This window comes from Hippocampus guttulatus, chromosome 1 (genome assembly GCF_054856545.1).
Source record: "Hippocampus guttulatus isolate MCC_2025c chromosome 1, RoL_Hgut_1.0, whole genome shotgun sequence".
Lineage (NCBI taxonomy): Eukaryota > Metazoa > Chordata > Actinopteri > Syngnathiformes > Syngnathidae > Hippocampus > Hippocampus guttulatus.
This window is the reverse complement of record NC_141261.1, coordinates 27,411,556-27,424,995: the sequence shown is the minus strand read 5'-3', so window position 1 is coordinate 27,424,995 and position 13,440 is coordinate 27,411,556. Positions and strand designations below refer to the sequence as shown.

The window sequence follows — 13,440 nt, the reverse complement described above, 5'->3', positions numbered from 1 at the left end:
TTTGATAATATTACGGCCCGGTGGTCGTTATATATGTTATATATTCTGTTATATGTGTACATGAAAATGAAGTACAAATTATCCATGGATAAATGTTTGCAAATTAACTCAAAATAACTACCGGTAATTGCAAATGGACACAGAACATTTACCATGTTATGTGTACGGGACTATAAATGACGCTCAAGATTTTTTTATGCAGTTTGGAGATTTAATGGACTGATTTATTTATGTGCCGCTAGAGGAAGCCCACGTACCAGAAGTGGCACCATGACCACATTTTGAGACTCCCTAGATTAGGTGAAGTCAATCTTGTGCAAGCCTCGGAAGGCTTTTGTGGTTAATTTCAAGCGAAACCTGTCCGTGTCTGAGAATGTCAGTAGACGACTTGTTTTGTCAACGGTCTTTAATTCAACTGCCCTAACAGGTGTACGCAGTCACTCAACTGCTGCTTTGCGACACTGCTGTAACATTGTCGAGCAGTATGGTATGCGGCCATACCCTACAAGAGCGTACAAATTGACTTGCTCCAAGAGACGAAGGAGTTTATTGTGGAAAAACATTTGACAAAACAAAAAGTTTTGGGAAGCCTTTAATTCTAAACCTAAATCTGCCTGGAAACAAGGGATGCATCGGTCGAAGTGACGTCAGTCATCCCAGTCGTCATCGTCCTCTTCATCATCTCCGCCCTCGTCTTCGCTTTCATCTGCAAGAACATGCAAACACACTTGGGTTGGTTTTCGTGTTCGCTCGTCCCAGGACAAGCGATGCGTTTACCTGACGAGTGGATGGCTTTACTCCGCTTCTGCATGACCATCATGAGCGCACCGACAATGCCCTCACCTGATTCGGCCGGCGAGCTCGCGCTCGGCTCCGGACACTCACTCACCTGTAGCACACAACGACATAATGAGGGCTTATTAGGGCATTCCAATGCAATTACTTTGGGAGTCCAAGATGGAATTAAGGTTTCAAATCACTGTTAAGGTGTCAAGCATTGTGTTAGGGTTTCAAATTTGTGTTTCAAACTAAGGCTAGGATTTCAATCTACAGTATCGGGTTTCAAGCCTTGGTTCGTGTTTCATATCATGGTTTCACAACTTGGGGTAGGGTTACAATTTGAATTAAAAGGCTAGAGTTTCAAAATAGGGTGTGAAATCAAGGTTAGGCTTTCAAAATAGGGTTTTAATCTCAGGTTGGGGTTTCAAAGTAGGATTTGAAGAGTTAAGGGTTTGTTTCAAGGCAGGTGTCAATTTAGGATTTCAAATCCAGGTTGATGTTTTCAATTAGGGTTTCAAACTGTGGTTGGGGTTTCAAATTATGGTTTCAAAGTAGGGCTTCAAACCAAGGTTTGGGTATCGAATGAGAAATTAAAGGTAGTATTTAGGATTTCAAATCCAGGTTAGTGTTTTAGATTGTGGTTTTAAGCATGGGTTAGGGTTTCAAATTAATGTTTCAAACTAAATTGAGGATTTCAATATAGGTTTTCAATCACTGGTTAGTGTTTCAAATTTAGGGTTTTGAACTTGGAGTATGATTTCAAATTAAGAGGACTCAAGCCTGGTATGGGATTTGTCAGTCAGTGCTAGAGTTTCAAGTTAGGGTTTAAAATCATGGCATCAAACTAAAATTCATTTTTCCAATGAGGGTTTCAAATATAGAACTGGGCTTTCAATGAGGATTTAAACAAGCCTGGGTTATGCAAAAAAAAAAAGAAAGTCTGTTGGTTTTACATGCACAAAACAGTATGGAGATTGGCTGCATTTTGGTCAAACATGATTTCAATGCATGCAACTAATGTCCATACTTTTTAAAATATAAATCCAACAAACTTTATTTCAGTATAAGAGTCAACTGAAATTCGTGTTTTGAAGATTTTTGGAGTGTGGAAGAGGCACTTTACATTTCGGAGCTTTTTCCCCAGTCGTATCTGATCCAGCAGAGCACCTCTGTTGTCTGTTCTCGTCACAGACGAATTGGTGGGTGATGATGGCGAGCTGCCAAACGGAGGCGGAGGAGGAGGAGGCGCGTGAGGCTCCAAGGATAGCTGGAGAGGCGGAGGTGGAGGAGGCGGCGCCAGATCTCCGCAAGTTCTCCTGCCGGGTGGGGACGGCGCGACCGGAGGTGGAAAAGCCGCAGCGGCACAATGTTGGGCAGGCCGCACCGGGGGAGGCGTGTTGTGAGAGATGCCCGTGTGAGTGGCCTTGGAGGATGGCGGCGGGGGACCGTGCGTTGGCGGCAGAGGGGGCAGGCAGCCTCGGTTGGACGGTGGCGGCGGGACTGCTCCCCGCACCCCTCGCTGCGACTGCGCCGGAATGGGAGGCAGGGGGCCGGAACGCCCCCGTGGAGGCGGCGGCACCGGGACTATGCCTGGAACAGGAGGAAGAGGCCCCTGCCTACCCGGGGGATGTGCTGGAAGCCCAGTGGCTGAAACACACACACACACACACGTTCACTTATACTGTATACTGGCAGACACTGTCGAGCATTTTGACTGATCTTTCAAGACCCACACATCTGTGACCAGGGGCATGGCGGCCATCATGTCAGGATTTTCCCGAATGGCCGTTGTATTTTCGGGCCGGTCAAACTGCGTGACAGCCGCCACGGCCCCATCAAAAATGTACTTTTGCGGCATGATGTTCGCCTTACCGACCACCCCACGTTGATGGTTACAGTACATTTCATCACGTGATGGCTGCCATTAAGTTGATAACTTTTGGCCTTAAAACGTAAAAATGATTACGTTAAAACAAAACTTAGCACAATAAAACCAGAAATGTATTATGTTATGTGCAACATCACATTAAAGTGTTTATTAAATTAAAACTATATTATAATATATATAATACAGTATAAACTATATTGAACTTTATTGTTTCCCTACGGAAGTAACAAATGTTTTGTGAATAGAAACATATGATGGCATGAAGATGATGGCCTCTTTCTGCTTGGCTCTCGACGAAGGCGGACGCTTCTGCACTGCTCCCCCTGCCCTCCCACTTTTTTTTTTTCCCTGCTCGCCACTTAGTCTTGTGCAGTCTTTGTCTTTTTTTTCCCCTAGCCTCCTACCGTGTTTTCATCCGAAGAACTAACCATGGAATTAGTTGGCTGGTCTCTCGATGTAATTGACAAAAAATTTTCGACGGAAAGAGCGGGCAGTGGGGAGCCTGCTTGCCCTCCGGGGACACTTGCTGCCGGATACGCCCTGGATCCATGGAGAAAGTGGAGACCGGTGTGCCTGACAGTACTGTCCGTGGAGGACGTGGAAGACATCTACATTATTGGCCTTTTGATAACAGGTATGCTGCTGTTTGATGTTGGCAGCTTGCTGTTCTATCGCAAAATTCAACCGACGGGAGCGGCTCTATTGGAAGTGAAGAGGCTGCCGGTCACTCTGGATGGCTTGGCGCGAATGTCCAACACTCAGACTCAAGCGGTGACTGAGCTCAACCGCAATATTGTTGCGGTTTGGAGCGACTCCGCGCGATCGATAATACCATGGAGACGTTGGAATTTTCGCTTCGAAAAGGAATTGAGGATTGGCTGATCGGCGCCAGTGAGAGATACAGACCAAGGACTCAAGGCTGTCTGGAATTGTTGGCGGCCGTCTCTCCAAAACAAACAACGCTATCTGGCCTTTCCCCTGCATGGAGTCTAGGGCCCCCCACCACCAACCCCCCTCCTTCTCGGCCATGGACCGATAAGCCGGGACTGTCTTCATGATGAGCAGACCTCGACGAAGCAGCTATGACCTGTACACGCATACACATACACAACTGGACAACCACACGCGCATACACATCCTTGTTATCACCATCTTCATCGCTCCGATTCTTTTTCCCCCGTGACGTGGTTCGATGATGCGGAGCGCAACGGTGACCGTGCGGCTGGTCATTTTCGGCCGCGTCGCGGTTACCCTACCCTCCCCCCCTTCCCATTCATCCCCCCTCTTATACATGTTATGTCTTGTGACTTGTTGTAACTGTCTAATGCTTATTCATGTGCTAGGGTCTTTTTTATCCTGGACTTAAATTATCCTCGGAAGAGGATAGTTCGAGCGTGGTTTTTTTTTTCCCTCTCCCTACCCAGCGTTTTTCCTTTCTGAATTCTGATTGTAATTTCCCCATTGCGGGACAAATAAAGGATATCTTATCTTATCGTATCTTATGAAGCATTCATATCTATGGCTGTTTTTCACCGGCGCTAGTCATGTACACATCTCTCAAATATACTGTTTTGTTCCTGTTTTTTTTTTGTTTTGTTTTTTTGTTTTTTTGAGGCCCTTCTTTATGGCATCTTGTAAAAGAGGTTGTAGGTTATTCCACAGTGAAAAATGTACTACTGGCACATACTTTCAATTTGACACTTTGCGTATTAGTAGAAAAAATCAGGATGAACCAATCCCCGTTTTCATGGGAAACGCTGTCAATATTTGTGAATTTTTGCTGGGGTCCACTGTATAGTAATCCCTCGTTTATCACGGTTAATGGGGACCAAAACCACCCGCGATAAACAAAAATCCGCGAAGTAGCGACCAATTGACACATATTTAAAAAATATATTTTTTTTAAAATTTATTTTTTAAGTCCACAAACAGTCCGCAAGAAGCTGCGAAAGTCAGCAAAACAACAGCGAGTCACAAAAAGCAACATATACAGTACTGTACTCCCTGTATATGAAAAAGTAAAAAAAAATATTTGATTTATTTTATTTTATTTTTTTATGAATATGTTTGAAAAAATCCACGATGCACTGATCACTGTATATGCGCCAATGGCAGTAAACAGGTGGATTCCATGTGACGAATACCAACTTGAGAGACATACAATGAGCCTCTGTCAGATGAACGACAGCTCGTGCCTCGGAAAATTCACAAGAACGGTCACTGGTCTCTCAAGGCACATTCGTATTTGCATTGCAGCAATTACCGAGTCAATTTCCCATCACGAGTCCCCCTTAAAAGCAAATGCTGTAAATGAGCAATGGTGACTTCTGACCTCCTCTTTTGGCCTCCCGTTTGACCGCCTCCATGCCACCAGACTGCTCGATGATGTTATAGACCAGCTGGGACGTCTGCTCATCCCTCATCTCATCCTCTCCGATGCCTGCTTGGGAGAGGAGGTTCCACAGGTCGGGGTCCAGATTGTTGGGGTCAAACCCGACATGGCTGACGTGCCTGAAAGGAAGGAATAAAGGAACAAATGCTATAAATCAGTGATTCTCAAAGTGTGATACTAGTATGTGGGCGTTCTCAAGTGGCACAGTTCAGTTGTATTTAACTTTTAAGTACCACAAATTTGCATTTAATCATTTCGATCGGTTTGTTTTCAGACATTATTCAAGAGAATTTGTATTTACTGTATTTTTGGTCGCTCCGGTATGTAAGTCGCACCAGTCACAAGAAAAAAAACCATTGATAAATCGCTCTGGATTATCAGCCGCATTTTGGGATAAATTTATTTTACAAAAACTGCGACCAAGAATAGAGCTCGGACTCGCACCCAAAATCGCTGTTCTCTATCGTTGGCGTGTTTGAGAAGCCGCTCTGAGCGCGCACAGCCTCACTTCAACTGTTTGGAAACTCAGAGCGTTGTTCACATGTGCCAGTCGGTTATTCAGAGTGCCCCCAAAGAGTGCTGTTTGGTTTATAACAAAGCCTACATTGGGAACTTAATGGAAAGGGAGCATCTTTGAACACACACACGCGCATGCACGCACGCATGCACGCATGCACACACGCGCATGCACGCACGCATGCACGCACACACACACACACACTTCATGTTGACTGCAGCGAATGAGTTCTGGTTGAATTCGAAACATTGCATTCTCACTATGTCAACATGTTTTCTTTTTAGGGTGAAATGGCGTACCTTAAATAGAAACCTGTGGCCATAGGATTCATGATTGCTTATTAGGCCTTTTGGTGCTGTAAATCCTTGTTGAGGTGTAAGGAAGCTGAATGCTAAACTAGCAGTAATGCACACATTGGTTGCCCTAACTTCTACTTCTTCTAAGTACATGTAGAAGTATTTAGGTGACTCTATTTTTAGGGAGTGTTTCAGCAGATTTAAGAGTGCTTCCGTTACTTTTAGTACAATTGAGTACATCCAGGAGTGTTTAGGTCACGGCATACATGAACACTTGGGCCGACGATGCAATTCATTTTAATGGTGTTCTATGTGATGATACTCGGAGAGGCAAATATTTTTGGAGGAGGAATTGTTAGATTTAGCAGTCTTTGGCACACATTATTAGAAGCATGACAGTTGCATCGCTGTGGAATTTCTACTTGCTATTACCTTCCCTATCCATGTCACACTTACAAGCTGAAATTCAGTCAAGACTGTGGAGTCACATATTATTACATGGGCTAGCAGCTAGCTAGACAAAGTTGACCCCCCCCCCCCCCCCCGTGTGGGTGTCGCTATGATAGTATACGAATAGGAATCGTGTAGGACAGGGCAGATCTTACGCATCTGGCGGAAAATGCTCCAAGGCTGTGTGCTCAATCGTTTTGGTATCGAAAATACAGTTTTCTGGTAGTTAATGTTAGTATAAGCTAGCAGTAAAGATGAAAGATCCAACGGAGGTTGCCACAGAACTACTCACTACTTTGTGGAACAGTTTTAGGACACTGTGTTGGTTACAAGACATCACCGTTACTTCTGGCACTCGATTAAACAAACGACCCGAACCTCTCATGCATGAAGTAACATTTACTGCAACGTCAAAACATTTTACAAAACGTCAAAAGCCAAACATTCTCAAGATGACTTACTTAAATCCACTGGGGGCGCCAATGTCAGCTTTAGAGAGTCCCTTTTTCTTGTTTTTCTTGTCCTTTTTCCCTTTCCTGAAGGAGGAAGCCGAGGGTATCAAGCGGTAACGTAGGGAAACATCGGGGCTCGGGATATCCATGGAGTCTTTGTGAAAAGAACCGCGGCTACCAGATGCCGCTTTTGGAGGACAGTAAATAAAGGCTTGTCATTCATTTATTGCTGCAGTTCATCGGTGGTAATCGTAGCGAGGCGAAGGAGTTACAGTACATTTTTCTGGTGGGACAGGAGGACGAGACCCTCGTTCTAAACAAAAATGGGAACATGAACATGAGCAAATTCACACTTTGGAAAAGGAAAAAAAAAACATTGCAAACAGCCCTTTAACTTTTTCAGTCAAACCTCATTTGACCTTCTTCAAACTTTTGAATGCAAATGTCCAACTGTTTGACAGCAAAATTCACAGGCATTTGAGCAAAGAAAAATAATATCCTAAACTTCGGCACCTTTCTGTGACCCTTCCAGTCTCTCTCTTGCAACTTGTTGATGACATTCTAAACTCTGTCTGAGAACAGTGTGTCAGAAGCCTTGTCATGGCGATCACAATTGTTATATGTCATCTTGGTATCTCCATTATTGATGACATTCGTCAAAACTATCAATCAAATAATCAAATACAAATGTTATTTTGCATGCAACATACACAAGATTTACTGTAAAATCATTTGGGGGAGGGAGGACTATTTATTGACTGATCATCGTTTCTTTGTTTATTTGCTGGATAAACAAAAACAAATAAACACCAACGAAGCACTATCCCATGAGGGCGAGTGATCTTTTTGAAACTGAGAGCTACTTCTTGGGTACTGATTATTGCAAAAGGGCGACTCGTTTGGCGTACAATTCTGAGGACACCTCGGGTTTAACTACAGGGAAATTACAAGTTATTCAAACGCTAACTGCAAATAATGAGCACAATTAAACCGGCTAGACTTTCCCCGATAAATGGATTATGATTCAGTTACTGGTTGGTCCATAGCATGTCATAAAACGGGGAAAAAAAGTTGCTCATTGTTTTCTTTCCAAAGTAACAGCAGATGTTTGCAGATGTCTTATTCGGATTAAACACAAAGATAATCAGTCTGCTTTTGTGAAGGACAACAGAATTCAGAGACTATTTTCTGCTGAGAGGCTGAAATGGGAGCCATTGGACAATTTGAAGTTATAAAGTGGCTGTAAACGATGAATCAATTATCAAAAACAGTTGCTGTTTCTAACTTTAAAAGACATCCTGTGCAGCGTTCTGCCTTCTTCCGTCTCATGTTCGCGTTTTACTTAATTGTAAAATATTTCTCCAGGGTGTAGACAGTGGAAGACTCATGTTAAAAGCCAGTATGAAAAATTCTGCCTTGACAAAGACAAGAAGGCTCCATTTTGATGGAGACTGTCAGAGATGTGTCATTTAATGTTTCAAAGATCTTCTTCTTTTTTTTTGTTTACATCATTTTGTTGTTGTTATTTGCCAATGTGAACCACTTGCAGTCAACGTTGTAAACAATTCTTCGAACGAATGACAGCATTGTTATCTTTGTCAAGACAGACTTTTGGATACAGCTCTCGTATCGAACATAATAATAAAATAGAGAACCCATTGAGTGGGTTTTAATGAGAGGAGTGTAGTACCTTGCCGGTTGCTCCTTTGGTTGATTTTTCCCACTACAGCATTTCTGAAGGCTTCTGCTTCCTGCTGCTCAGCAAAATTCAGTCCAACCTGACAGTCCTGCATGGCAGGCGCAAAAGCATAAGACAAAGCCTCTTGGAAAGAAGCCGCCCAAGACTGATCCAGCAAATACTTGTGAGGCACAATTTGACCGCACAGTGACTGTTGAAATGTCAACTGAAGGGCACACTTACATCGGCAGCAAAGGTGTGAAAGTACAACTGCGGAGATGTGGAGTAAACTATTTGGTTGTAGAGTTCTTGCTCCCACAGCTGCCTCCCAGCCTGTGGGAAGTAAGACAAGTCATTTTTCCTCAACTGTCTTTGACTTTCAAACAAGTCCCAAGCTACTGTGGCAAAAATCAAGTAAATCGAGTCAAACTATTCCTTGGGTTAAGCAAGTCTTAAGTTACGTCATATACTGTAATTTTGCTCACTCACAACATAGTTGCATATTAGCCACTTGGAAATCAATGTTCGCTCTTGACTTAGTTAGCTGTAACGCTGTTATAATCAGTTTATGAATAGTCCCAAGCAGGGGTGGAGCTTCACGGTGGCCAATGGACAAAGGCTTAGAATTGCAAAGAATGAAGAGATTCACGTGTCGTTCTTAGATATGAATTGAATGCCAGGATACAAAATGGTGACAGTCATCTGTGACAACTAATCACTCTGATTGGCTGGTAGCTCGAGAATCAGTGCATGAAACAAAAGCTGACTCTGAGATGAAAGCAAATAAACAGCAAAGAAAAAAAGGCTTTAGGGACTAAATTCAGCTCATCAAAACATTGTGTTTTACTCTGATTTGTTCCTCTTTATATTATGAGTATATTGGGCAAGGTTCTGAATGTGCGTGTATTTAATTTCATGAAACTCTAACTTCGAATGTTATGAGCAACGATGACTTTGCCAGGCAAATCTCACAACCTCTGAGTTACTTGTGAATTTACAAGTGTGTGAACACATGTGTATATGTACTTGCGTGTATGCGCACATGCGTGACATTCTCTTGATTGATAATGTACCGTACCGTGTTTTTAATTACCCTGAAGATAATAGGGGTGTTCACAGGGCAAGATTTGGTCCGGTGCTATGCCGGGGCTGCCCAAGTAGAGCGTTCACACGTGCAAATTAGCTCCGGCGTAGCCCCGGAAAACAGCTTACACCGGACCAAATTTGATCCACCTCAGGGAGGTGGTTTAAAAATTTGCTCCGGAGCAAATGCTCGTTTGCGAAGCAGCACCGATGTAAATTTGCACGTGTGAACGCAACTGGGTTAAATTTGCTCCAGAGCAAATGCTTGTGAAGCGTACGTACGGCGAAAATGTGTTGCTTTCGTGCTCTGTCGGACTTCCGTCATGTGTTTGTTTAATAATGACACAAGACTTGGCTGGTAACATCTTTCCTTTTGTAGGAGACTGGACTGTCTCGGAGTTGTTAGTGTAGTTTGTTCCTTTGTTGTGTGTTCACAACCCCCCCGGCCCCCATATAATTTATTTTGTGATTTCCTCTCTTGATTTTCTGTTTGGCGCATTACGTGTTTGCTTTTCTGAGTGTCATTGAAGTCATCGTTGATTTACGTTTTCGGGGGCGGTCACTCTCGAGCAGAAGGCACGGAGACCGAGAAGGAGAAGGACGTGCCCGTCCAGTAGTCGCTTGAGTTGTGTATACGTTTTAAAAAGAACCAACACGACAGCTCATTTTTTTTCTGTCGTTTTGCCCCGCTGCAGAAACTGCCGTGTGAACGCAAGTGGGGCTGCACCGACGCTGTGCCGGCGCAGACACGCTCAGCGGCTTTGTACGTGTGAACGCTCCACACAATTTGCTGCGGTGCAAAATATATCGCAACAAAATACATCGGTGCAGCGCCGGAGCAAATGTGTGCCGTGTGAACACCCCTAATGTATCGTGCCAATTACATTTCGTTCCATCCCTCGTAAACAAGAAAGACTTTTTCAAGTGTTGTAGTTCGAGTTTAAATGTAATCGAAGCTCATGAACACCAAGTCAAAGTCAAGTCGTGCATTTGATCATTTTTAGCTCAATAAGCCAAATAGGCCCCAAGACCTAAAATTAGTGATTCAAATCCGATTCAAGTCAAGTTGAGCCACTCGAATCCATTTCCTCTGCTTTACATGATACAAAGGAGCACAGTCATTCCTCATGATATCATGTTTCACTTTTTACAGCTCTTTTACAATGTGATGCTGATTGCTTTCGTGTACTTGCTGAATTTTGTGGATAATTTGATGTTGTGGTAAATACCACACGGACTGTTACGACAGACTCACATAGAAATTGGCGCAAGCCAGGAGGAACGAGTGCAAAAAGACACAATGTCTAAAATTCAAGATTAGTTCATAGTGACGATTGCAACGTCCACCTGGCTTAAGTTACCTAGCACATCATTAGCTAAATCAATGTAGCCTACCACCACGAATTAGAACAAGTTGTATGGTAGACAGAACCCTTGGAGCACTTTCAAAGGCTTTAGTGAACAAACAGTAGTAAAATACAGACATCGCAAGCATATTCTTCGATGACCTGCCAATGGCCTCAACCACGGCGTCAAACCCAGCTAACAGTCAACCAACCCTATATTCTCGTTCACTGACTTCCACTTCACATAAAGGCACACACATTCAGTGTCCCCAAGTGGATAAAAATGATACCTTGCATTTGTTTTGGCATTATGTGCATTGAGCTTTACAATATATAGCTAACAATGTAAAGATATGGCCACTACTTTATGGATTTTGTCAATGGCAGGAGTGGACTGGATTGGACTGTAACCTCTGCGATAAACCAAGGATTGTTGTATTCGAATTTTCGGGTGATGGGAGGTGAGGCAGCTTGTGTGGCTTCCGCGGAACGTTCTTCACACGTGATGTGCCACAGTTACCTTCAAATCGTACATGCGAAAGAAGTACGAGCGCTGAGGGTTGTCCTTAATGAGGCAGACCACGCCAGTGTGCTGCAGGCTCCACGTGGACGGCTGGTGAGGCAGGGCCATGAACAACTGCGCCACCGCAGTGGCCATAGACTGTATATGCAGACACACACACACACACACACACACACACACACACACACACACACACACACACACACACACACACACACACGGAAGTCTACATATTCATTTTCACTTTTGAGCTCTTGTTTTCTTTGTATGCGTTTTCAGTTGACTTAATCCGCATTGGTGTGTGACCGCTGAGCTTGCCGGAGAAAAAGAGATGCTTGCAGACCAACACAAGAGACAGCGTCGAATTCTGATACCAGAGGAAGAAATGCTCGAGGCGCCATTTCCTCCTTTTCGATGACTTCATGAAAGGAGCTTGTTCGAGATACACAATGCGACTTTATTAATAGCTTGGAAAGAGGTGATGAGGGCTTCAGACAAGGGATAGGGTTTCAATACAGGGTTAGGTTCGGAAACAAGGGCTAAGGTTTCAATTTAGGGTTTTCAAGTCAGGGTTCAGCTTTCAAAGTTGAGTTTCAAACCATTCTTAGGGTTTTCAAAATGAGTTAGGGCATCAAAGTTGGCTGGTTTTAAGTGATGGTTATGGTTTCAATTTAGTGTTTCAAAGGGTTATGGTTTCAAGACGAGGTTAAAGCTTTAAATTAGGGGATTCAAGCCAGTGATTTCAACTCAGGGTTAGATTTCCAAGTCGGAGCTAAGTTTTCAAAATGGGTTTTTGAGCCTGGGTAAGTGTTTCAAAGTACGGCTTTCAAGCCATGGCTGGGCTTTTAAAAGTAAGGGTTTTAAAACCTGTTAGGGTTTCAAGTCTGGGCCAATGTTTCAAATTAGGGGGTGAAGCCAGGGTTGGGGTCAAGGGTTAAGAATTTAAGTTGAGTTTTCAAGCCAGGGCTTCAAGTTAAGGTTTCAAGCCCGAGTTAAAGACTTCTAGTAGGGTTTTAAGTCTGGATCAAGGTTTTGAACCAGGGTTTGGGTTTCAAGTGGGGGCTTAGGGTTTGAAACAAGTATTAGAGTTTCTAATTAGGGGCTAGATTAGATTGGGTTTTCTGTAGTTTCAGTTTATGGTTTAAAATTGCAGTTACAACCAAGGGTTAGGTTTTCAAGTCCTATTTAGGTTTTAAAAATTGGGTTCTCAAGCCAGGGTTGAGTTTCAAAATAGGGTTTCAAGCAAGGGTTAGGCTTTCCAGCTGGTGCTAGTATAAAGTAAGGTTTTAAAGCCAGAGACGAGGGTTAGGGTTTCAAAGTGAGGTTTAAAGCCAGTGTTAGAGTTTAAAACAAGGTTCTCACGCTGAGATTAGGGGTTCAAGCCTGTGCTAGGTTTATGAACTCGGTTTAGGTTTTCAAGCGGAGTTTCAAGCCAGGGTCAAGGTCTCAAAGCAGGATTTCAAGTCCGCATTAGGGTTTTGAACCTGGGCCAACATTTCAAAGTGTTTCCAATTCAAATTCCAATTTGTATTTTAACAGAATATTACCAGTGAGCACCTGTTGAAAAAAAACATTCATTTTTAGTTTGTTTGTCAAATAATATGAGAGAGATTTCAGTTGCATCAACTTGGAAAAAAGAGGTAGGCTATAATTTTAACATGCGTGCGCGAACACACGGACACACAGATTGGAGTGTCAACTTACAGCACACCTTCTGCCAAGCAGGTTGTCCAAGGCCTGATTTTCCTGCGGGCTTAGCAGGGAGCTCCGTGCGTTCTCCGTTTTGGTTTTAGTTGCTCGGCTCATGGCGCAGAGCTGCGACCAACGCTCGCTGGTGTGCAACGCTGTCTTCTCAGCACTGGCCGACGCGCCACCGCAATGGAGGAAGTTGAGCCTCTTCTCTGTTACTTCAACTCATAGCAGGAAATGCACAGACACACTTCTCCAACCCCCACTTGTTTTCTCTCCGAAACTCGCAGCACATATACTGAGCTACTTCCATTTTCTTGACTTTACTCCTTCTATTCTCAGAGCT

General features: G+C 43.6%; 1 protein-coding gene across 2 annotated transcripts; it reads right to left on the bottom strand.

Annotated features, from left to right (window-relative positions):
* Positions 1 to 528: 528 nt before the first annotated feature.
* wasb (WASP actin nucleation promoting factor b) lies at positions 529 to 13,291 on the bottom strand. Of its 2 annotated transcripts, none has more exons than XM_086124098.1 (10): positions 13,110 to 13,291; positions 11,403 to 11,543; positions 8,697 to 8,786; positions 8,466 to 8,562; positions 7,053 to 7,088; positions 6,785 to 6,962; positions 5,001 to 5,179; positions 1,904 to 2,427; positions 778 to 889; positions 529 to 706 (listed from the first exon to the last, which is right to left on the bottom strand). In XM_086124098.1, the coding sequence occupies exons 1-10, from the start codon at positions 13,209 to 13,211 to the stop codon at positions 648 to 650; spliced, it is 1,518 nt and encodes a 505-aa protein (XP_085980224.1). In that variant the 5' UTR covers positions 13,212 to 13,291; the 3' UTR covers positions 529 to 647. The 2 variants fall into 2 exon arrangements, with proteins under 2 accessions (XP_085980224.1, XP_085980231.1); XM_086124105.1 differs by having other exon boundaries at positions 13,117 to 13,262.
* Between the last annotated feature and the right edge of the window lie 149 nt (positions 13,292 to 13,440).

What these genes read in the sequence shown, in the direction of transcription:
- wasb (XM_086124098.1), bottom strand. Translation starts at nt 13,211, where the DNA reads ATGAGCCGAGCAACTAAAACCAAAACGGAGAACGCACGGAGCTCCCTG. An exon ending in TGGGGAAAAAGCTCCGAAAT is followed by an intron (nt 890 to 1,903) that starts GTAAAGTGCCTC and finishes TGTGTGCTACAG; the next exon opens with GTGAGTGAGTGTCCGGAGCC. An exon ending in TAAAGCCATCCACTCGTCAG is followed by an intron (nt 707 to 777) that starts GTAAACGCATCG and finishes ATGTTCTTGCAG; the next exon opens with ATGAAAGCGAAGACGAGGGC.